Source organism: Buceros rhinoceros, unplaced genomic scaffold, assembly GCF_000710305.1.
Source record: "Buceros rhinoceros silvestris isolate BGI_N320 unplaced genomic scaffold, ASM71030v1 scaffold10038, whole genome shotgun sequence".
NCBI classification, from domain to species: Eukaryota; Metazoa; Chordata; class Aves; order Bucerotiformes; family Bucerotidae; genus Buceros; species Buceros rhinoceros.
The window spans coordinates 9,343-32,747 of record NW_010428637.1 but is presented as its reverse complement, the minus strand read 5'-3'; the positions used below and the strand labels follow the sequence as shown (position 1 = coordinate 32,747).

The 23,405-nt window shown below is 38.2% G+C and overlaps 1 protein-coding gene across 1 annotated transcript in view; it reads right to left on the bottom strand.

Moving 5' to 3' along the window:
* Positions 1-16,788, bottom strand: part of DCBLD2 (discoidin, CUB and LCCL domain containing 2) — a gene marked incomplete at its 5' end in the record, with an annotated part of 25,529 nt that extends 8,741 nt beyond the window's left edge. Inside the window, 7 exons of the mRNA XM_010142349.1 lie at positions 1,717-1,841; positions 3,482-3,697; positions 6,273-6,313; positions 6,987-7,120; positions 10,147-10,219; positions 11,589-11,640; positions 16,561-16,788. Of these exons, the coding sequence (XP_010140651.1) occupies positions 1,717-1,841; positions 3,482-3,697; positions 6,273-6,313; positions 6,987-7,120; positions 10,147-10,219; positions 11,589-11,640; positions 16,561-16,788 (869 nt within the window). The remainder of the gene's footprint in view (positions 1-1,716; positions 1,842-3,481; positions 3,698-6,272; positions 6,314-6,986; positions 7,121-10,146; positions 10,220-11,588; positions 11,641-16,560) is intronic.
* Between the last annotated feature and the right edge of the window lie 6,617 nt (positions 16,789-23,405).

Below are 23,405 nucleotides of genomic sequence, written 5' to 3'. Positions count from 1 at the left end.
TTTTTTTTTTTTTTTTTTTTTAAACACTGACAGGCTTGTAGCTACAGATCTCGCCAGAGAATTATTTGTTTTGGTAAAGATGCATATGAGAAGCAAAATACAGAGGTGCCTCTCTGAGGGGATGCCCAGCCAAAACTGGTGTGCTGCATCCTTGTTTGCACTGTGCCGTGCTAGTGCCCACTACTAAAAGAAGGTGCAGGCTGCATCTGGCTACCTGAGCAACAAGTGCAGAAGTGACAGATGAGGAAAGCAGATGCCTAACACTGAAAGTTAGTCTCACTTCTGGTTTCTGAGGCTGAGCATGTAACAGCAAAAGCAACAAGAATCATTAACACTGACTATTATCTTCAAGAAAGATGAACAGTAAAGTAATTCTTTACTCCAGGTTTTTATTAGCCAAGCTTTTGATATCAATAACTTAATTTTACCTGCAGCTCAATATTTTTTGTTCATTTATTTTGCACGAAAAAAAAACCACTCCTGAGCTCAGTAGAGTGCAAGTTTTTTGATGAGAAACTATTTTCATATTCCGTTCTCAAACTCCCCCAATTTGCCTCTGCTGTACCTAATGACACAAAGAGTGCAATACGAGATCTGTTGCCTGTAATTTCAAACTCCACCATTTGCTTCCTTCCATGAACTTTCAAGAAAAATAATATGCTCAAATTAAAAGGCAACAGCTGCAAAGGTTTCCTAAGAAAATAAACTAAACATTAAGCCCAAGCCTAGGCAGCTCACTAGCTGAGATTTTACTTTATGGCCAGAAGAGGGCACACAAAAACTAGCAAAAGATGCTGGATTTTTATTTCTTCCTTCAATACTTCAAATTAACAGTCTGTTAGTTCACGTGCAGGAAGGTTCAAGGAGATGGACCAGCCTCAACAGTAAAGTCTCCTCCTATCAAGAACATTTCTTACTGCAATGTTCAGTGTTCAAAAACCTCTTAATTTAACAAAGAAGATACTTCATCAACAGGATGCTACCTCCTACCTTGAAAAATTCTTAATCCACAGTTCTAAGAAAATCTGCTCTGAAACACTGGGGAGACCACAAGGGACATTAATCTTCTCATTTTTATTGTCTATTAAATATTGCAAAACTGTAAACACATGGAAAAGAAGATTATCTTGCAGCTAACTTTAGATAATTTTTCTGTATGGCAAAGCATTTCCAGTCTGAAGATACCATTTCATTTTTTTAGAAAACTCCTCTCAAGCGAGGGCTGTACAAGAAAAAAACCGTATCAGTATTTTGTTGAAAGATTGACTAAAACATTATAAAAGATGGAAAAGTATACAACCCCTAACATTTCTTTTATAACCTCAAGAGGGTAAGAATGCAAACCTGTATTTTGAAATACACAACCGATTTTGAAATAAATCTGATTATTCTTACAGGGATGCAGCACCAGACAGCCTACCACTGGCAACAGAAGTTGTGTAGAATAGAATAAATTTATAGAATATGTATCTATGTATTTTGTATAGAATATTCCCACCTCCAAATAGTAATAAAAATAAATCTCTGCATTTCAGAACTGTTCAAATCATTACATATTTGCTTATTTTCCTATTTTCTTCTGCATAGATGCTGTTTGATTCTAAATTGCACTGAAAAGGAAAGTTATTTAATGCTTCCTCACCTTACCAAAATTGGTCATATTTACAGTTGTGAAATCTCCAGAGAACACACCTAGAAAGCGTGTGCTAATTGTACCTTATCTTTATCCATGCCAGGTTCTCTGTATACTGTCCATTTCTGTGCATCATCACTGTATAAAATTCTGTAGGCTGAGACAAAATAGTAGAACTCTGCTAAGGTTGATCCAGTAGTTATAATACCTGTGAAAAAGAAGGTGCCCGGTTAGATAAAGAACTAGTACCAGTTTGTAAAAATTCATAGATCAGCTTCTGAATCCACAGTTACGTAGTTGGTATCGCCGCTGGTCCAGTTGCATTTTGAAAAGCTTATCCAAGGTGCCAGGGGCTGAAACTTAATTATCATTTTGCTTAGTTTTATATTTTAATTCTCATGATACAACTGTGCCCAGCACTCTTCCCACCTTTCCTGATGGAAGCGGCCTGTTCATTAGACCATGGCCCACTCCTATCTCCAGTTGCTGAGACAGCACCTCTTTTCCCTGCTTTTGTGCTGTGTGGAGAACTACTTTTGCACCCTTTCTCCGTGCTCTTGTACTGCAGTTGGCCTTAGGTGGCAAGCTAAAAGCACCACTGAAAACTGAAGGAACTGTAGCTTCCTAAAGGTGACACTTCAGTGCTGCAGAACAGCTCACATAGAAAGGCTGTTCTCTAAAAGCTTATTAGGACAGGAATTAAAGGAGTAATGTAAAATCCAAATAGGCCCCAGGGAGGTATTAACAAAGGCTGCTGATAAACCCGAGCTGCTTAATGACAGGAAGCCAAGCTGCTGCTAACAGGGTGTGCAGCAGAGTTTATAGAGACCAATGCATCCATTTGAGAAAGAGACAAACCCAAACTGATCAAAGGAAGCTGTTCCATGATAGTCTTAAAGTCCAGGACTCTATGAAGCACTCTACCTAAAATCACTTTATTTTTGATGTCAGATCACAAACATGCCCATTAACGACTAATTAAATCAAAATATAAAACATTAATGTCAGCACAGAAGATACAATAGCAGCACTGCCACTACTTAGGCCAGCCCTGCGGTTAACCCAAAATGCAAAGGCCTCAGTGCTTCACTACTCAGGGTGAGCCACACTGCTATCGACAGGAACAAGCTCAGTCACTCAACTCCCAAAAGGTAAATCAAACCATCCAGAGTGGATTGGAAACAGCACCTCCAGCTGTCTCTCCAAATAAACACAGCTACTAAAATCCTGGCGGATGGTCCATCATGATCATTGTGAAGCAGCAGAGTCTAACCTAGGCTGTGGATACATCGGTCTGCACTCTTTGGTCCGTTTGCTGAGGGAAAGAACTCAGCATCCCCAACTCTCAGCCCAAGTTCAGGCAAGGAGATGAAGGGGAGACTGCCAGCTGTCTTTATTCTGCCTGCTGTTTATTTCACACTGCCCTGCAACTGCTCCCATCTTCTCTGTCGGATGCACTATGGCCATGATGGGCAGTAAGGGAAAACCTAGAAGCACAAGTCAGTACACCTGCATCAGAGGTACCACTGGACTAAGCTGAACGGAATATGGATTTGTGCATCCAAGGAGACAATCAGCAGTAAAAAGGAAGCATCAAGAATCCAATAAAACCACAGGAAACACTTCAACAACTTCAGATGGAAAAGGTGTTCATGAAGCTATGAACTGTGAAGCTCTATCTGTTCTGCTTCAGGCTCCTCAGCATATTAGCCAAGACAGGGAACAAACTTCATTGTAATGGTAATTAAATGTCACCTGGACTTTATCTCAGATAAAGCACTGAAAAAAAAGGATGTCAGTACCCAAATTTTTTGAATGCTACTTAAAAGCCACATCAGATTCACTTACCTGTTATTCTCTTTTCTTTGTTCAAGTCAATCTGCAACCACTGGTGTTCATCACTAATAAAAGCAGCCCAAGGAGGACCAACCCTCTTTAGTCTGGCATTTTCAGGTTTCCAAATGTTCACTTGTCCCGTTTGGGCAGACCATTCAAGAACAGACGATGCTGTGATCTGGGAATCAGGGATTACCCCAGATTCCATCCCCAGTGTCCCGTAGCAACCTGAGCAACAGAAAAGGTGAGGACTCAAAAAGAAAATTCAAGTTACACAATGATTTTACCTGCTTGGAGTTTAAGACTTTACATGCAAGTATTAAGCTGCTATCTAAATTTATTCCGTAACAACACTACCAACAAAATGCACTGTCTTCTGCTTTCTAACAATGGTGCTATGCTGAAACCAAAGACTTGGTCACGAGTATCCCATGATTTACGCCTGCTCAAGAGTCATTCTCTCAGCCACCACACACACACAGAGCACTAGATGAGAAGCTCTGGGGAAGCTGTCATGGTTTAAGAATATGTATGGTTGATGCAGGAAGGGGAAACAGACTACTTGATCATTCGTTCCTTTTTTGTGTCTTCTTGGTTTTTAAACCCTCCTCAGTGTTGCAATGTTAATTCAAACAACACACCAAGACCATGTCATAATACTCGAGCTCGAACACATCCTTGAAATTAAGTGTTTCCCCATGTTGCATTCTACTCATGGCTAAAAAACATCTCCTAAATTCCTGGCTAGATCTCCTTGTTACTAGCTGATGCCGATTTGCTCTCTGCTAAAATCTGCAGTGCCGACACTTTTCCCCTCTCACATGGGTATTCCCCAGACAGACCAGCAGAGAGCAGTGTTTGCTTCAGGCAGACAGCCCGAACTAGGCAGCCTGGTTTCCCTTTTGCTGTCATCTCTTCCTCCGCTACAGGTCCCCTGCAACCCTCCTCTGCACCGAGGTCGGGCGTTCTTCCGTGGAAGGAGGCGCAGGTGGCAGCACCCACGTGCGACCAGACAAGACCTTGCCAGCGTCCTGTGGGAGGGCACTAATATAATAGTTGACTGTCTGGATGCTGGATGCACTTCACCTGCTACCGTATAGGATCACACTAGCACTTCACTCACCAAATCCTTTCCCTCATCTGTTATTTCCATCTAACATGCTACTGGTCTGAAGCAGAAACACCTCAGTCTCTACATACCCCACCTTATACTTTTTGCTTTGTGACTCTTCAGTTAATTTCTATTATGCAAGTTCTCACAGTCTGCCAGGTCTTCCTGTTCAAACAGTTTCATCTCCCTCTGCACTGACCTCATCTCCAGCATTAGTAACACACCCTACTTTGTACCAAGTCACAAAACCAACTCCTATGGAAGAATCACACCAGTATCTTCACAACAGCCTGGTAAACCTCTAAGCACATTACAAATTCCTCTTTTTCCTTCAGCTAACTCCTAGGCCACCTAACTACAAACATTATAATCTAGACCTGCATCTTGCCTCCAGTTTATTCAGTAATTTCTCAAATGTGTCATTGAAATCCATTAAACCCAGCATTTTGTTCTATCTCTTCATATTTCCAGGCCATTTAATTACTTTCATATACACTATCAGATCATATTTTGAAAGGCAAAAAAACCCCACGATCCCTGCCTCGATCCTCTGTTTAATATTCTCCATGCATAAGGTCATGAGACTTGCAATTCCTTCTTCCAGCTCTTGCAGACGTCTGGGAGAGAAATTATTTTAATAGTATGTGGATTATATTTTCTAGTTTTTTCTTGTTTGTATACATTTCCATCTCCAAACACTCCTGCCCATCGATTTCATGCCTTTGTATCCCCATTCAGCATTACTTTTATTTATATATTAGGAAGAGTACTTGTTGATTTTTGAGGAATATGTCTGTGCTTCCCCTCCCCTTTTTTTTTTGTTTTTATTTTTGTTTTTTAACTCCATCCTTATGGAAAAATAGATGTAATGCTTTTGTTAGGTTTTTTTAATATACTGTTATTAAAACAGTCAAACAGACTAAGGAAAGGTCACTGTCTTCACAATACTTGCAACATCCATTCGAAGACAGCATTTAAAGTGACTTACAGAAGAGCTAGCTTCTGTTCGGAAAACTGCAGCTAATTTATTGGAAAAATGGGTAATTGATAGAAAGCAAAAACATTTTTTACCCCAATCTGCCACCCAGTATGTATGTACAAAACAAAACATGGCAGCCAAGAAGGAACACAGCTTACACACAGAGCAAGGCCCAAGAGATGCACACCCTTCCAGAGCAAGAGACAACCATTTATCACACAGCGTTTCATTGCAAGAATATGGGGTGGGGCAGTGATAAAATGGAGTTTAGAAAGTTGAGGAATCATTTTGGGATTTCTGATGGTTTTCTTAGTGGGCAACAAGGAAAGTGTAAGGAGTAAACTTGGAAAAAACCTAGAACACAGAGTTGCTACAGAAAAAGAGCAACTCGTTAAGTGTCCAACACTGCATTAGCAGTGTGTTGTAAGTATGGGAGTCAGGGCACTTCAAACCAGACTGTAACAGGGGAACGTAACCTGAAAGAATCTCCACAAGGCTTACATTATACATCACTGTATCTATAAACATAGTGATGATTAATCATCAAAATGAGATGGTGAAACAATTTAAAAATATGCATTACTGAGGAATGCAGTAAAAAAAGTCTCACTAACTAGAACAAAAATTAAGAAATAAAATACCTGCACACATATTTATTTATTCACAAAATTTGTATGACCATATCAACATGTAATACATGTGATAATGCTTACCACTTGTCTTAAATGTGAAGAGACTTGTAGATAACGGTCCCCTGCAGAGAACAAAAGATGGTTTTTGCAGTAGTCAGTGAGGAAATTGAAACAAAATTACTTCAATTTATTTTTATTGTCTGACTGCTTGCCACTGAAACCTGTGCACATATGCCTAAACAAGCACTTCGTGATTAAAGTAACTCTTCCTGTCACCAAGCTGCAGAACTTTCAGCACAAACACCTTTTCAACTGAAATCTAGACCAGAGAATGATGTGAGTTAAAGGCTTTCAAACAAACACCTGCCCAGAAAAACGCAAGACTTTATTAAAATGCTTCCCTTTTAAATTAAGCTAATCATAATAACAAGAATAAATTTCCTCTGATTGCTTTCATTCCTGGGACTTCTGAGATAAAACAAGTTACACTTTTTTCCCTGCAACCAGAGTTGCCATTAACTCATTATTTTTTACAGACCATTAAGAGTTTATGGTCATGCCATGCATTTTGGAAGACACAACGTCGTTGCAGTATTTGGAAAATTAATCTTTATGTTATAGAGGTTAAACATATCTGGTAAAGCAATCACTCAGTAGCAAAAGCGCACTGTGAGAACCTTACAGAAGGGAACATGTCCTTGGACCATGAGCTCCACTAGCAGAAATTAATCCTGCAATGAGACACTACCAAAACCTAAGGTGCTAAGATAAGGATAACACAGGAAGCACACTTACACTTTTGAGGTGACATTGTTAGCCAGGGAGCCTTCATAGTACGGAATGCCCTTGCTGATTACAACGTTAATTTGGCCACCCAGAGTATTTGACACAACGCCTGCGTGAACACCAGCCATACAAAGGGACGATGACTTGAAGAGGGGGGGAAGAAGAAAAATTTAATACTACATTGTAATCTGTTATGTCTGTTATTTAGAAACCATTCATCTTTGGTTTATTATACAATTTATAAAAACACAAATAGCAGGTCCTACATTTCACTGCATCCCCAATCAGATCTATTTGGAATGTAACTCTTGTGTTTAAATATGCACAAACAGCAAGGTGAATCGCTCTGAAAAAGCCAGACAGCAGACTTCCAGCCTATGTAAATTTATATTGGACCACTGAAGTTGAATACTTAAATACATAGGAAACCTTTTAATAGAAAGCACACAGAAAGTATGTTTATTTTCTCACAATTAAGGAGTCACGCACTGCAGAGTCTGTAGCTTTTAGCTGATGGGTTGTATTTTTTTTATTTTAACTCATGGTTAAACATGGTTTAACCATCCAGCACTCTGATCCATATAAACCCAGAGTAATAGGTGAATACCATTTGTTCTACAGAAGCCAATTACCTAGGCTGTACGGGTCATGGAGATCAGTTACGCAAAAAGTTTTTGCAGGACATTCTGTTCTTTCCTCCTTTCCCTGGATGACTGTTAGCCCAGATCCACCAACAAATGTCACGGTGACACTTCCATTTTCTTGGCTTACAGGCTAGCAGTGCTGTAGACAGCAGGACTGAATCACTACACCAAATCCATCGGGCACAGCAGACAGTAAGCAAAGCAAAATGCCTGTCTCCTGGACCAAAACTAGCCCAGGAGATCTTCAGCAGGGAAGTAAACCCTTCCAGGGGGTTGACTAAACCCACAGGGGTTTGACTAAGAAATATCCTAGTGCTCAGGAGCAGAGAGACGGTCCAGTTCCAAAAAAAAAAAGCTTAGCAGCAACGGCTTTGCACCAAGGTTTCCAGAGGATTACTAGCTATACACAGAGCAACAGGCACAGACAGCTATTCACAGGCATTCCTCTTGTGTGCGGCACTGGGGTATGCACAGACACATTGCAATTCTGCAACCCCTCACTCAAATCTAATGAGACTGGGATCAACTTGAAGTTTAGCACATCAAGTGGGCCCAAGCTGTCTGTGAGGGACCACCTGGGCATCTCCCAAGAGATACCTTCCAGAAACCATATTTAGTTTATTACTGCATGGTATCCCAGTGCAGCCTTGCCCAAGATGATAAACAGACGGTGAGTGCAGATTTTTATTTACTGTTAACAGCTGCTTCCACAATGAAGTCCACTGCTAGCTGTTGCTACTAAATAAACCTGTTGTACTGCTCTACCAACCAGTCCACAGGGTGCTATAGAGCCTCACCACAATTCTTTAAGGAGGAATCAACAGGTCATTTCCAGGGAAGGAAGACTGGATGGATGATTTTCATTGCCACATTATTTTAAAAACAGAACAACTTTCTCCATTGCAGCTTCTTTAGAAATAATTGCACAGTGCAGCAGGCCAGGCTGCCCCTGTATCTCAAGCTCACTGGCAAAATAACCCACTCACTAAGACTTTTCCAAACCTAATTCTCCTCAGTATATTCACACATAAAACCTCTAATCCTATTCTCCACCCCCTCAAATATATCCCGAAAGCTTTCTAAATAAATGTAATTATGTCTCATGCATGCAGCTCCCCTTCCCTTTTCTACTTTCCCCTGAAAACAAGAGCATGGGATTCTGCAGTAGGTAGCTCTCTCCTCCAGAAGACATGAGCAATGTTATCAGCAATGACATTGCTCACCAGAAGACATCACCAATGAGTGCTGCAGGTCCTCAAGGACTGTGGACAGTAGGGTCACACAGAAAAGAATCAAGATTTAGGGTGTTTTCTAAAGCAGCAAGCAGCTGCTGATCATTTGAAAGAGATGCATGAGAAATCTCTACCTGAAAATGTTTAATGTACTGGCCAATTTGATTTATTTCCACACAGCCCGACTCCTGGGAAATCCTCTGCCTTTTTAAGCAGAGCAGTAAGTATACAAAAAGGAAGTCACAGGGCATTTATTTCCTAAAATTTCCTTTTTCCTCCATATTAAAGAGTATTTCCACATTTTGGTAAAAAAACTCGCAACAAGCAGAATTTCTACAGATGCTGCATATGTGACAGGCAGAAAATCAACTTCATCTTGTTACTAGCTACAAAAACTACCTTGTGGCCTTTTAGCGAGGATTCACTGTGAACCACAACATGTAACACAGTTATGCTGTAATGTCATTTAACACATGGATAATTATTTACGAAGGTAAATAGGACCAGGATTTACAGATACTTAAGAAAAGCAGAGACACACACTTTAGGTTCATATTTAAATCTTTGCTTCCTCATATTTTAAAATTGTCTTTCCTCTGTGCTAGATCAAATAGCTTATTAAAAGAGTATTTTAAGATTAACAGATTTAATGCTAACAAAATTATAATCACTTAAAAAAAAAGCAAACACCCTCCAGTCCCGTGGCAAGTACGCCACTTCAGTTGCAAAAGCTTACATCAGAAAAAACGATGTATAAGTTTTTATAGTGTTCTAAGTACATAGTACATTATAAAAGATTTTAATTACCAGTTTATGGAACTATTAATGTCACAGTATTAACTCTGTTTTGCAAATGGTTTTATAGCTGCTGAGCATCAAGAGTATTTAATCTCTCATGTTGTACTAAAAAAATTAAGATAACGACCGAGACCCTCTGTTTAGAGACATTACAGTGTCAAAAACAAGAGGGCACCTTTAAAAGAATTATAAATCTGAATTTCCCAATTTGAGAAAGCAAACAAAACAGGAAGTAGGAAACAATATTTTGATTGATCCACCCTTCTCAGCAGGCTGTACAAAAATGTCTCTGCTACACTACTTCTTGGAGACAGCAACATCTGAAGCACCAGCCATTTAGCCACTGTGCAAAATAATGAGTACAGTGCTATTCACTTCGGGAGGTACAAATTCCAGAACCCAAGCAACAGACCTAATGTGAACAACTATAATTGACTTGTAATTATACATTGTGTGTTTTACCAAAATTCACGAGCCCACCATATTTTTACTTACATCTCTGTATCCATGGGGAATAGTGCCTGAAATATCAGCAAAAGGAATCACACATCCAGCTGGACAATACTTACTGGAAGAGAACAAAATATCAAGTCAAGATACGCATACAACTAGAACCCTTATAATGTTATAAATAGTCACTATGTTTTTGATTTACAATACACTGTTATCATTCGTATATCGCTGTTTAAGGATATATTCTAATTGAAGACATATCAAATAATGCAAAAAAAAAAATGAAACAAAAACCACTCAGGAAGAGAAGTACACAACAGGAGAACAGACATTTGAATAACTTCTTTAAAGTCTCAGCTGAAAGTACAGTTCTAGTCTAAACATAATAAAGACAGCATTTTATAATTACTGCATAGATTCTGTAAATTGAAAGTCATGTAAGTACCAATATTAATTACTTTTATTCTATAAACTAGAAACTTGCATCTTGATTTGTTTTGCATCTTTAAATAATACATTTGAAAAGTACTGCTATTTTATAACAGCTCCTGGCAATGCTTTGAGCATAAAAAACTGGACAATTTGAGTTAATACCACTAGGTCATGAAAACCAAGAGGTAAGACATCTGCACCTCTGATGCAAGCTCATGTTCATGTTCTAGTGCCACTTCATACTGCACATATAAAAACTACTAAATCTTCAAGATTTAGCAGTGAACTGGAATAAAGTATTAACTTTTTCAATGCAGTTCAACAATGGTTAAAGCAATTTTGCAGGTACTGTAAAAATAGTGATATTCAGAGACTTCGGCACATGTTAAGTAGGAACCTACAATTAGAGCCCTATTGTTGAACTTGGAAAAATGGAAGAGAAATGCAGAGGCTGCACTTTGAAATGTTTCATGTTGCCAGGGCTGAAGTTCTCCAAGGTAAGTGTATGTACTTTGCAATAGTCTGCAGCTTTAAACACTGTCCTTGCTTTAGATGAACATGGAGAAGGAGAAAACAGGAAAATGACAAATGTTTCTCCCATCAGAAGGTACAGCATTTTATGTCTCCACAGAACCTCATTAATTCACACCAAACTGTGAAATGGGTTTGTAATTTTTAAACACATTTCATAATTTAGTGCTCCTTAGCTAACTGTGATATGAATTTCAGTATTTACAGTGTATACATGCTGTAGTATGTGTTTATAAAGGCAATGCTCTTCCTATGCGAATGAGATATTAGCTCCTATGTGTTAGTGCAAATTAACGAGGTTCTACTGTATACTGCATGTAAATAACAAAAATGGGGGCAGGCGGGAGAGGAAGGAGGAGTGCAAATGGCAAAATTATTCAGGTCTAACCCTAATGAGATTGCTTCTTAAATTCTCTGGGCAGCCAATTTTCAAGCTGCATCAGGTGTGATAGAGTGAAGCAGAAACACTAAAATTACTTCATTAAAGAGATTGGAGTGGAAACAGGTAAAATCAGTCTTACTTGAATTCTGGTTCGGAAAAGTGACTTGCATTGTCTAAACAGGTAATTAGGTCTGGAAAGAAAAAATGTTAGGTCAAGAGGATGATAAAGACAACAAGTTTGAGTATGCTTTTTAAAGTGCACAAAAATATACATTAGAGCCTCTGTGGCTTAGCCAAAAGTCTCAGAGTGAAAAAAAAAATAAACACATTCCTTCTAAATTTTCATGCAACAGGTTTTGTATTACAGTAGAACCTTGATAATTTGTCTGAGTAACTGGGAAATCCACTGAGAATATGACATGGACAAGAAGAGAAATACTGTAAAAATTTATTTTCTCTGCAGCTGGATTTTAATTTGTAGCTATACTTCACATAATTCAGACACAAACATACACTCTTCACAAAATTGTTAGCTAAAACAGACCTGTGTTTTCAGCATTTAACAGTGCTATAGTACTGAAACCAACCAGCACACGGAACAAACATTAAAGTGCCACGTTACCAGCACCCATTACTGCTATCTCAAATTTCACATTTCTGTCTCCCGTGTATCAACATATACAGTCCAAAATACAGAGAGAAAAGCATCAGAAAACCCACAAAATAAAAATGAAAAGTCTGTATCTGCTCTCTTTAGAAATACTTCTAGAAAGGGTTTTCCTAAGCCCTCTGCCTTGTGAAGCAGTTGCTGGCAATCCTTCATTTCCTTGTGGACCATGTGAGTCACTCAGCTTTACAATGAGTGGAAGGAGATGTGACTTCTTTTAGAGGCTAGAATAACCAAAACCACAGAAAAAACAAGAAATGGCAAAAAAAGACTAATCAGCAGATTATATAATTAAAGAGCTGAGGGAGTATAGGATACTGTTACTGAAATAAAATTCCCCATGAGGTTGGTACGTATAAAATATATACAGTTTGTTAAGAAAACCTGTTAGATCTCTGCCACCTTGACTACAATCTGAAAAAATGCATTTCATCCTGTATCTAAAGCAGCTCTTTTGTTTGTAACATGTAACTGTGATTCTTTCTCTGCTATCCATGGTACCATTTGTTTAAAACTATGGCAATGTATAGTAACTGACAGTCCAATTTCCTACGCGAAAGTATCAGGAAGACTATATTAGAAGTCTTCATTTTTAAAAGCTAATTTGTGAGAGGGTGTGAATAAATAAATTAGTTCTCTGTTTTCACTAGACAGCTCTAGTTTTACCAGCACAGAAAAATTACTAAATAATCATAAATACCTGATTTGTCAGTGGTCGAATAAGCTGCAAGAAATCCACGTCCAGAAGTGTGTGTTCCACTCATAAACTGCACTGTGACTTCATTACTTTTTGAAGTAATTAAACCATCCATTTGAAAGCCAAACCCACAGTATTTTCCTATAGAGAGAAAGGGGAGAACAGACACGAACCAAAATCAACATGTGTAATAAGCATCTTACTTCATTTGCAGAGTAACCTCACATTATTTTGGGCGTATATTCAAAAATAGGTGCATGACACTAAACAATGTAGTCAATGTCCACTTACAGCAAATGACAGAAAAGGGGTACCATGTATCACTGTCAACAGGTGAGAGTCTCTCATACCCTTAATATTTGCAAACACATGTGATCTTATCCCATTCACCTCTAGCCAGGCATAACCCTCGCAGTGAGTTCTTCAAAGACCATGAGAAATGTGCCAAGGAAAAGGATCAAGTCAGGGCAACGAGAATCATCTACAGAAGCGAATGAGAAAAAAAGCTCTTCTCTTCCCTCAGTTGTTGGGGCATGTTTTCCTTGTTGACTATTTAACAGTCAATGACCTTTCTTTATTTTGGACAACAGCAGACATAATTCACTGCACTTCAGCATGAACATACAAGCGTATGTGAGCACCATTAATATAAACTGCCAGTTGGTTCCATTTCTGGTTTGCTGCACCTACAAAACCTGGCAGAGGTTCTGCCTCTGGATATTTCTCTTGCCATTCAAAATGACCAAAAATAATACATTTTAAACCGAGATGCTGGAGTCTGTAGATACTGACAATACTTGCCCTATAAAGTCCTAGAATTACTACCAAATGACATTACCTGGATAAATGGCTGTTAAACAGGCCCAAGTCAATATGAACTCTCCAGTCCTACTAACCAGAAACTTTTTTAAAAATACTGATCAGTTTATTAACCAGTTAAGAAAAAAAAATCATCTTTTCTATAGGCTCCCTTGATCCTTCAATATTGTAAAGTATCTATAACCCTACTTAAGATTCTGCAGTGGATAACTGAAGTGGATAATCACCAGCAGCAAATGACACTGCATATGTTTCAGTTAACCATTCATTTATTTGCTTTCTTGATAATAAGTTACCATATCATAAAACAGCAAAAAAAGAAGCCAGACTCCCTCTCAACTAAAGGCAAATTACAACACTAAAGTAGAGTAGAATAATACTGCCCTGCAGAAATAGTTCTTAACAAATATAATTTTAAAAACCCACAAATACAATGTGCATGTCAAATTCCTTTAAAGAGTGAACTGCATTCTCAAATCCTAATAAAATTTAAAATAAAATTAGAACTATAAATTCCTATCGTTATTCGGAGCTTTCTAAATGTTGCTTATTCAGCTATTTTAACAAAGCAAAGATATTTCTAATTAAAAAAAAGAAAATAGGTTTTACAATACTTTAACGAAATGTATAATACTATACAAACATAACCTTACCTCAATTCACTACTTAACCTCGTTATCAGCAAGAGTTACAAAGACGTAAGTTCCCTTTTACCAAGGCTCCACGTTCACCCTATGTTTTGCTCTAAGTCACATTTCAATGATCAATTGCATTCATTATGATGACCTGCATCACTTTTCCAATTACCAATTTTCTTTACCTTTTTTTTTCAACCACTGGATCTAAGTTTCCTCTCAAGGTAGGTCAGGCTGTCCTCAAGACACCATTTATCATCATCTTCATGCAAATACACAGGGCAAGGCATTTAAACCTGGCTTGAATAAAGCATCTAGTGCTGCTTGCACCACAGGGATACAGCCTTTGACAAACTGTAGACTGATGCACCTTATGATTCATGGCAAGACATACTTTTGAGACTATAAATCATTTTTCTACTCTTCTGTGGCCTTTGGCCAGATTTTTAGCAATTTTTTTCAAAAGCAGGCACTAGAAATGGACAGAACATGTCTGCTGTGATGCCTCTGTCAATAGCACGTCCAGATGTAAGATGCTATGTTGTCTGTACTTCTGCATTGAAGGACCCCAGGAGAGGAAATTCCCACAGTAGCTTACATTCTCTGTTCTTACAGATCTGGACTTACACTGTACGTCTTAAATAAATACATCCGACTGTAGAAGCACAGCGATTGGACTGTGATGAAATCTGATAAAAACCACCTCTAGATCTTATTTAAACTAGATACAAACTTAACCCCAAGGACTTGAATGTTTTTTTCATTTATTGACAAATACTCAAAACACTTGGAATGAGAACTAGCCCTTAAAAGCTCATTAGAAACCTTCTCTGGTTATCCATGAACTAACCCACTAACAATTTATTTTGTAATCTAAGCAGCCAATTTTTAAGTGATTTTGCATTAAAGTAGGTATCACTGAATTTCAGATTTTATGTAGTACAAGTATTTTAATGTTAGCCCATATCAGTAGTCTCGAATGGTAAAACTCAGGATAAATTCAGATTTCTTCCAAACAAATTAAGGTCATTGTTTAATCTCTCCAGCATTTGTTTCAAGCACGAATATTCAAGAATCTGCATCACCTGTATCTGCTACTGTTACATCTCTGTTTGTTCTGTGATTTAATTTATTAAGAGCAGAACACCACAGACATTTGCTCACACACTGTGTTACTACACCAGCTGGGAACAGCAGAAAGTCAAGAGAAACAAATGAAGTAGAAAATTTACTCAAACCCATTAAGTCACTCGTAAAAGTGAATAATAGACTTATCAGAACTGGGCATTCCTTGCCATTTAAGGACTTCAGCATTTCCTATTTTAGAGCAAGTCTGGCTCAACAGCTCCAAGCACATACTTATTTTCACACACACTTACCTAGGCAACAGATGGAAAAGAGGATTAAGAAAGCTAACATTCTACTAGCCTCTTTATAAAAAGACTCGGTTTAGTGGGATTGGCATCTGAGTTGCACAAAAACAATCTTGGTGAAGTAAATCTCTCTTTCTTTCTCTCTACAGATTAAAGCTTTAGAAAAGAAAGCACAATCAATCTGCACAACAACATTTTAGTGAAGGAAGAATGACAATTAGTTTTGAGTTTTATGCAAAGTAACTACCAGGGTCTGAAAACCAGACATATACCTTGATGTAGATAATAATGTCACACTGTTATTTGAAAAAAACCCTGCCTTATAGTCATGAAATCCAATTTGTTCTAAGAGGACAAAAATTAAACTATGGACATTATCAGAAGATAGGGGATATTTGAACTACACAACTTTTGAGGCCTGACGTCCTTTAATTCCACCAGGAAGAACAGCTCAAATCAGAGCCATTTCACATAAAAAGAAAAGCATTTCAGGTAAGCTATATATACTTTTTTTAAATAGTTTTGCAATTCCCTCTCCACTGTTTACAAGAACTTTGCAAGCTACAAGGAAAAACACAACTCTGATTACAGAATTACTAAAATTCATTTCTTTACCTTATTTGAGATTCCTGTAAATAATAAACATTTCCTTCTTTTCATCACTTCTTGTAAGACTCAAAATCCACATTTTACCAAGCAGTGTATTACGTATTCAGGCAAAGATTTATCCTGCCCAATATCCAACTGAATTTTAAGTTTTCTAGGGCTATAGAAAAGAACTAACACCATATACCAGGTAGTTACTCCACGCTCAGATTAGTTAAACAAGGAGAAATTTAAAAAGTAACAGAAGTACCAACAGTATGTCCATGTTCTATACAAGACAGTATCTTTCAAATACCAATAATGAAAGCTCCTACCTATCTCAGTCCTGGTGGGGCCAATCCCATTGTGAACTCTTAAGTAACTGGAGTGACACGAATCTGAGTCATCAATATCAAAATCACCAAATTTGAGCTGAACTCGCTGCCCAGGCTTTACACGAATTTCCCATTCACAAACTGTGCTATTGGGAGAGGTCTGTGGGTAGTTTATTGAAGCAAGAGTTCCACTTTCAGGACCTAGAACGGTGTGTCCACATCCATCACCTACAAAAGAACGAAAATAAATCAGCTATGTGTGTTCATCTTCAAAGCTTCACTGGTGGTTTAGGATCTTGAATAATGTGAGCAAAAATAGCAAAGACAAAAATCGTATTAGATATGCTGCTAAAAATTGTCTTCAACACCACTCCAAACACGTGTATTATCTGTAAGACCATTTTATCCTTCAAAATTCATGCCTGTGTCTACAGTTCCTACCAAGTAATTATGACAGACTTAACATTACATCAAGATTCCACACTCCAGCAATTCACTGTGATCAACATCATCTGTATTGACAGATGTTTGTTTTGACAGCTAAAAGTGTCAGTCTTAAAGTGTTTCATATCACACACTAAAATGTGCAGTTCCTCTACTAAGCATGAAAAGGTACTCTAAGATGCAGGGACAAAAATTTAAGCAAAGTGACTTTATGTAGGTACATATATTTAAGAATTTTAACTACATTTCAAAATTCTTAGATGTATTTCATGCAAGACCGAATGAAAAAGTAAGTCCAATGAATAGAAGTGATGTGGGTAAAATAAACTGTGGTACTTAACTAGGTCTGATTAATCTGTTTGCAAAAGCACCTAATTGCTAGTAACAAAGCCTATTCCTTTTGTAATCTGAACACATTGAAAGATAGCTACATGTCCTAAAAACCAAAGTTCTGCTGGTACGTACAGAATCACAAACAGATGGAAACTGCAGCTTTTTTTTTTTTTTTTTTTTTTTTTTTTTTTTTTTTTTTTTCTGGCTAGCAGTCTTGAATCAAAATGATGCATCTTCTTTGGAAAAGGGCACTGGAATATCTGCTTAGTAAAATCAAAATTTCTGTTTGTAAAGCTGTTGTTTAACCACGGCTTTTTCACCAATTTTAGTAATTTGCTTTAAAAAACTTTGTGCCATCCCACGACAAATATTATTTCCATTTGGGTGACAGCAGATAAATTACTTTCCTAAATTACTGCTGTTCTAATACATGGGACACAATTGTCCAATGTTACAAAGAGGTAACTTAAACCGCATGTTTTGTGAATCATTTCAAGCCTGGCTTCTTTCCAAAGGCATGTTAGAAACCTAAGAGTAAGTGAAAGATTTATCACACAAAACCTGTATGGCCTTGGTTTATTAGTTACTAAACGTTTAAATGTCAGATTCCTAGTCACAATATGCTTGACTGTCAAGCAAAATACTGATTCATTTGCTAGTAAACTGACTTTTCACAAGCAAGTACTCACATTACAAAATACATGGAACTTACTATATTAACAACAACAAAAACAACAAATATACACTAAGTCTTTATTCACTATGGTATTTGTGGCTAGTGTTTCAAAACGCTTTATACTGCAGACATATAAAATCAATTTTCAACAGAAGCAGCTGTCAGTTTTAGGTTATGTCCAAAATAAAAACAGTAAGCCAGTTAACCACTTCTGTGCTTTTCCTACCCTGTGATGGGAGTAAGCAACTGTTTACTCATTTACAGAATCAAAATATGATGCAGATACACCAATACCGTGGTCTTTTGAACACAAAACATAGTAGCTTTCATCTCTGCAGGCAGATACATTGTTCTGAGTGCTTTTTAAGGAAAATAAAAATGTGTACTCTAAATACTTGGTAGTTAATTATTTTTTGTTTCATTGGGACACACAAATGCTATTTCTTGCAAACAGGAATACTGATACTGCATATGATTATGTATCTTTGATTCTTCCTCGCACTTTTGCATCTTAAGCCTAAGCTCCTGGAATTCAAAGACGAAGGAGAGCTTGGGTCTCTTCTTTGACCCAAACTGTACGTAAACTGTAAATTTCTCTAGTTAAAAGTAGAAAAGATCTTGCATAGCATTCATTTAAACCATTCTCTTCACTAGTTTGCTGTTCAGGTGTCTCAAGCATGAAACAACACTGGCACTGCATTTATACGACTAAGAGAGCACACCTCTCTCATCAGAAAAGCAGAACTCCAAACACAGAACTCTTACACATTTAGGAGATAAAATGCAAACAAAAGATTCTAAGTTTTAAAAAGGCATTTAGACTTTTATTTCAAAGACACATCACAAAGAAATGCCAAATTTCCCCTTGTCGCTGGGAACAATCAGTCTTATTTCCAGTGGCGGGATAGAAAAACTTTCTAATCTGTCTCGCACAATTTAATGGAAACGCAAATCTCAAATCTCCCTTTCATGATAGGCTTTCTTGAAAACATGCAAGAAAAAGTACATCTCTAACCTATCCATACTAAAGAATCTGCTGTCAAATCACACTAGAAATTAATGGAAAAGAAAAAAGTTGTGCTGAACTGCACCTACATCATCATCTTATTGTGAAGCCAATTTTTAAGAGTAGCTCATTTTGACCAGACATTGTAGATTTCATTGGTCGTGTGTTTCACTTAGATTAGTCATCGCAGAATTGACATCCACTTCATGCCTGAAGAATGTAAAGATTGCCACTGCATGTCCAGCATGCAATATGGAGTCTACCAAGGGCAGCAGCATCACTGAGGAGCTATTTGAAAATTTCTAAAAATCACACTTCCAGAACACTGGCAGAACAATGAAACTTCATTTTCATTTATTGGTACTATAAAAGGGCAGTTCTTGAGCCCCTCTATGTAAGTGGTGCTTTCTGCCAAAGTTATATAAACACCACTGATCAACTCCAGAGACACAAATAAATGCCTTGCATCAGGGGAGCACTCTGCAATACTCAGCACTTTCTCTGAGGAAAAGAGAAAGTACAATTCTTTGCGCTACAGCCACATATATAGGAGCATTAGCTACTTCATTCATTTGGATGTCATTAAGTGCCACAGAATCTTTTGCTCCTGTTAATCTGTGTGCATAGGAGTGGAATCTCTGAGAACATAGAGAAGAGACAGACATCAATTCCTATCTCAATTAAAGGGGTGACAACTTCTGTTGTGAGTACACAGCTGAATGAATATCTTGGTTGCTTTCAGCCCTCTCTGTGGCACAACAGAACAACTGCATTTGCAGAATAGATCAAGCTTTTCATGTAAGGACCAGATAGCTTGCACGTACACATTACATCTCACATTTGCCAGAAGGTCTGCAGATGTGCAGTGCACTTCATGTGTCCTGAGGAGTATGTTCACAGCAAACGTGAATAAGCTCGGCTCTTGACCAAAACGTGTGTTAGAAACAGGGGCGCCTCTTAAGAAGCCAGTAGAGGAAAGCAGACTGCTGTCATCAGGAGAACCATTCATCTCTTCTGCAGGCGCCTTTGCATGCAGTCTAGATGAATTATGCTGACAGGTTACATACGACCCCTGGGCTATGGCACACTGATGCAATCATGCAGACACTTTAAAAAGATTTCTCGTACCCAAGTTCTCTACATGAACAAAATACACAACTTGAACCAACACAAACATACCAAAATGCACTGGATAAGAAGAAAATGTAAAATTTAATAAAATGAGAGGATACTGCACATGGAGGAGTGTGTGTTAAGTACTCTATTTATAACCACAAAAATATTAATTATTCCTTGAAGTTGCTGAAGTCAATAAATCCAAACCTTTTCCCCTTAAGACTGGCTGCTACTCTTATTCTCACTACCAAAACAAGTTAAAAAATTAATCTTTAAGACTAAAGATTGCTTTCCCATTCCCAGCTTGGAGAAGAGAGAACGATAAAATAAAGACATCACAGAGTTTAAGGTTACAGTCTATAAGGCATAAATGATGCATATCAAAACACTGATCTCGATTTTAACATGTGGCACCGCCTTTTGAACACTTAATTTAACCAGTGGGTTTCCTGAGAAGTTTTTATACATATAAGCTATTCTTACACATATAAGCTATGTTGTTTGTGACACCATACAGGATGCAATTAAATTTTTCTTTACTAAGGAAAGGTAGATCAGAATCCATTACAGTTATGTAAGCAAAAAGGTATTTTAAAGCATTCATTTTAACTCCAACTACACTTTTTTTTCCTAATATGATGCACTACTATAATTTCTCCTCTTGTGTGTAGCTCCCGTGCTCTGAATTTCCCTGCTTTTCATCAGCGTGCCTCTACAAGACACTGCATCAACTAGTGGCTTTTCTCAGTATGGGCAAGAAAGTCTACATAACCAACAGAACAGTTCCCTGAATAAGGAACAGAGACATCAAATTCTAAATAGCTTTTGCAGGTATTGTCAAATGCTCTTATTTGAGTCCTCCAAACTCATTGCTGTTTCCGCCAAAATCCTCAGAATTATGTTCTTCAGGAAGGAATCTGCTCCCCTGACAGAATTAATTTTAACAAGCTAACAATCACACAGTCCACCTTCACCTTTATGCTATTTATTTGCCTCAGTAACACACTGGTTTGAGCATTTCATCTCATTACAGATGTTTCACAACATAAAATACCCCACACTTCCACAAGTGAGGACATAGCTCACTAAACACTTGAAGGCACTTTAAATTAATGCAGTCACAGACAAAAGCAAGCCTTGTCTACCTCTTGCTTTTGGCCACTTCTCACACCCTTTCTGGTCCTGGAGGTAAAACACTTCTGCAGCCACATGGTAAACCAGACCAGGGCCCTGAGATAAAAATAGCTGTTAGTTTTAACCTAGAGCAATCCCCTAATTTATTTTAGTGTGCCCACAGAGCAGTGCATTCCCTGACAGAGGAACAGAAGGACAGTGTGAGAGTAGGGAAACACCAGCAACTGCTTCTTTCACCAGCAGTGACAGCCTGCGTTTGCATTTTAAACAACCTTGAATCACAACCAGAAATGTAGAAACCATTCCTCCCCTGAGAAGACCAGTCGCACAAGATTGGCGGCGCACTGGCTGCAGGAACTGAGCTGTCTGGAGGAGAACCACTGTCCCTACCCATTCCCACAGCACAGCATTAGATTTCAGCCAACTCACCTCTCTAAGGCAGCTCATTGTGCAACTGCCAGTGATTGGGCAAGGAAAGAAGGGCAGGTGGGATTACAGTTGTCTCAACTTGGATTGATTTACTTGCTGTGGGACACGCTTAGAAGGTTAGTGAAATTATGGGTTGAGATTTAACAAAGATAGGAACAGGACAAAAGATAAATCATAGTAAGCATTTTGCCTTTCAAAATGTTGGCAGCTCAGTGGGGCATGGTGGAGAGGAGACAGAGACTGATTCTTGCTCTTACAGCACAAGTACAAAAGACACCATTACAACAAAATTTTACTGTTTTCATTTACAATGCTGGCCGCATGCTGGGCTAGTGATAATTAGCACTTTATTATTTTCATCTGTACACACAGCTTTTCAATCACCATCTCTGAAAATCCAGCCTTAGCTTTCAGCCTCTAAATTTTGCAGAAGAGTAACACTTAGCCATGCTAAATTTAACATCCAAAATACAGTAACATTTTAAAACAAATTCTCTCAAATTAAATCGTCAGAGCAGGTAAGACATTTGCTTCCTCTTTTACCATGTACTAACCAAACTGATTACTTCAAAAGAACAGAAAAGAATGGTCAGCTGTATTAATACAGTGTTGCAGAGCTTTTGCTTGCCAGTGTGAGGGAAACGATGAGAGTAAGTCCCCAAGGACAGCTATGACTTGCTCACGTAACACGCAGGCGAAAAGCAGCCTACAAAGACAGGCTAGCCATGGTCAAAAGCGAATTACATGAGCACTCTGTAAGAGGGCTCCGTGTTCAATGACACATAATGCAGAACGCCTGATCTGCTGCCTGTGCTGAATCACAGTGACAGCTCATTTTGTATGTTGTCTTTTGCCTGGCACGTGCAGCTTGACCGCTTCCCAGGACATATCATTTACTAGCAACCTGCATCAACACTTTCATAAAAATAAACACTGTTGTGCTCCAGTGCTTCAAGTGCTACACAGCAGAAACAGCTGATGAAGTAAATGAAAAATAACATACAGATCATCACACAAAATTCTATGAGAATAAGCAGTAGTCATGGCCACACTAGGCTTCAAACCTCTGGTAAGATCTTCAAACTTCTCACCACACCAGAAACAAACGAAATTTCTCAAGCCTTACATATGTCAACAAAAAAGAAAAAAGTCCTCCAATCATACCAGTAATTCATATGCTAAATTAACACTACAATCATCCCTTTCTCTCTTCCATTATCAGTTCATAGATGAGACTACACAGGCTACACTGAAGATCCACGATGGCATACAGTGATATAAATATCAGCCACTGCAGTACCACCTTGCCTTTTACAAAGAGCGGCAACTTCCTCCCCTGTCCACTATCAGTGCTTACTGAACCCTTTTTAAGCTGTACAGCAGCTTTAAACCCAGGCTACATATGAGTCAACAGGGGTCTAACAATCACTGGAGCCTGCACAATGGAGAAGATCCAAGGTAGGGACAGGGAGAAGAGGGTGAGACAGCAGCAGCCAGTGGTAAAAAATCGTGTTTGCTTACCATGGAATCAATAGAAGCTGGCAGGAAGGAAACTTACTGTTTGGGTACCTGAGCAAAAAAAAAAAAAAAACCAACCAAAAAACAGTGGGACATCTAGATGCCTTCAAAAATAAATCCTCAAGAAACAGTTGCAATTATTTGCACCTTCTAGCTGTACCAAGAACAATGACTTTAAATAACAGTTTT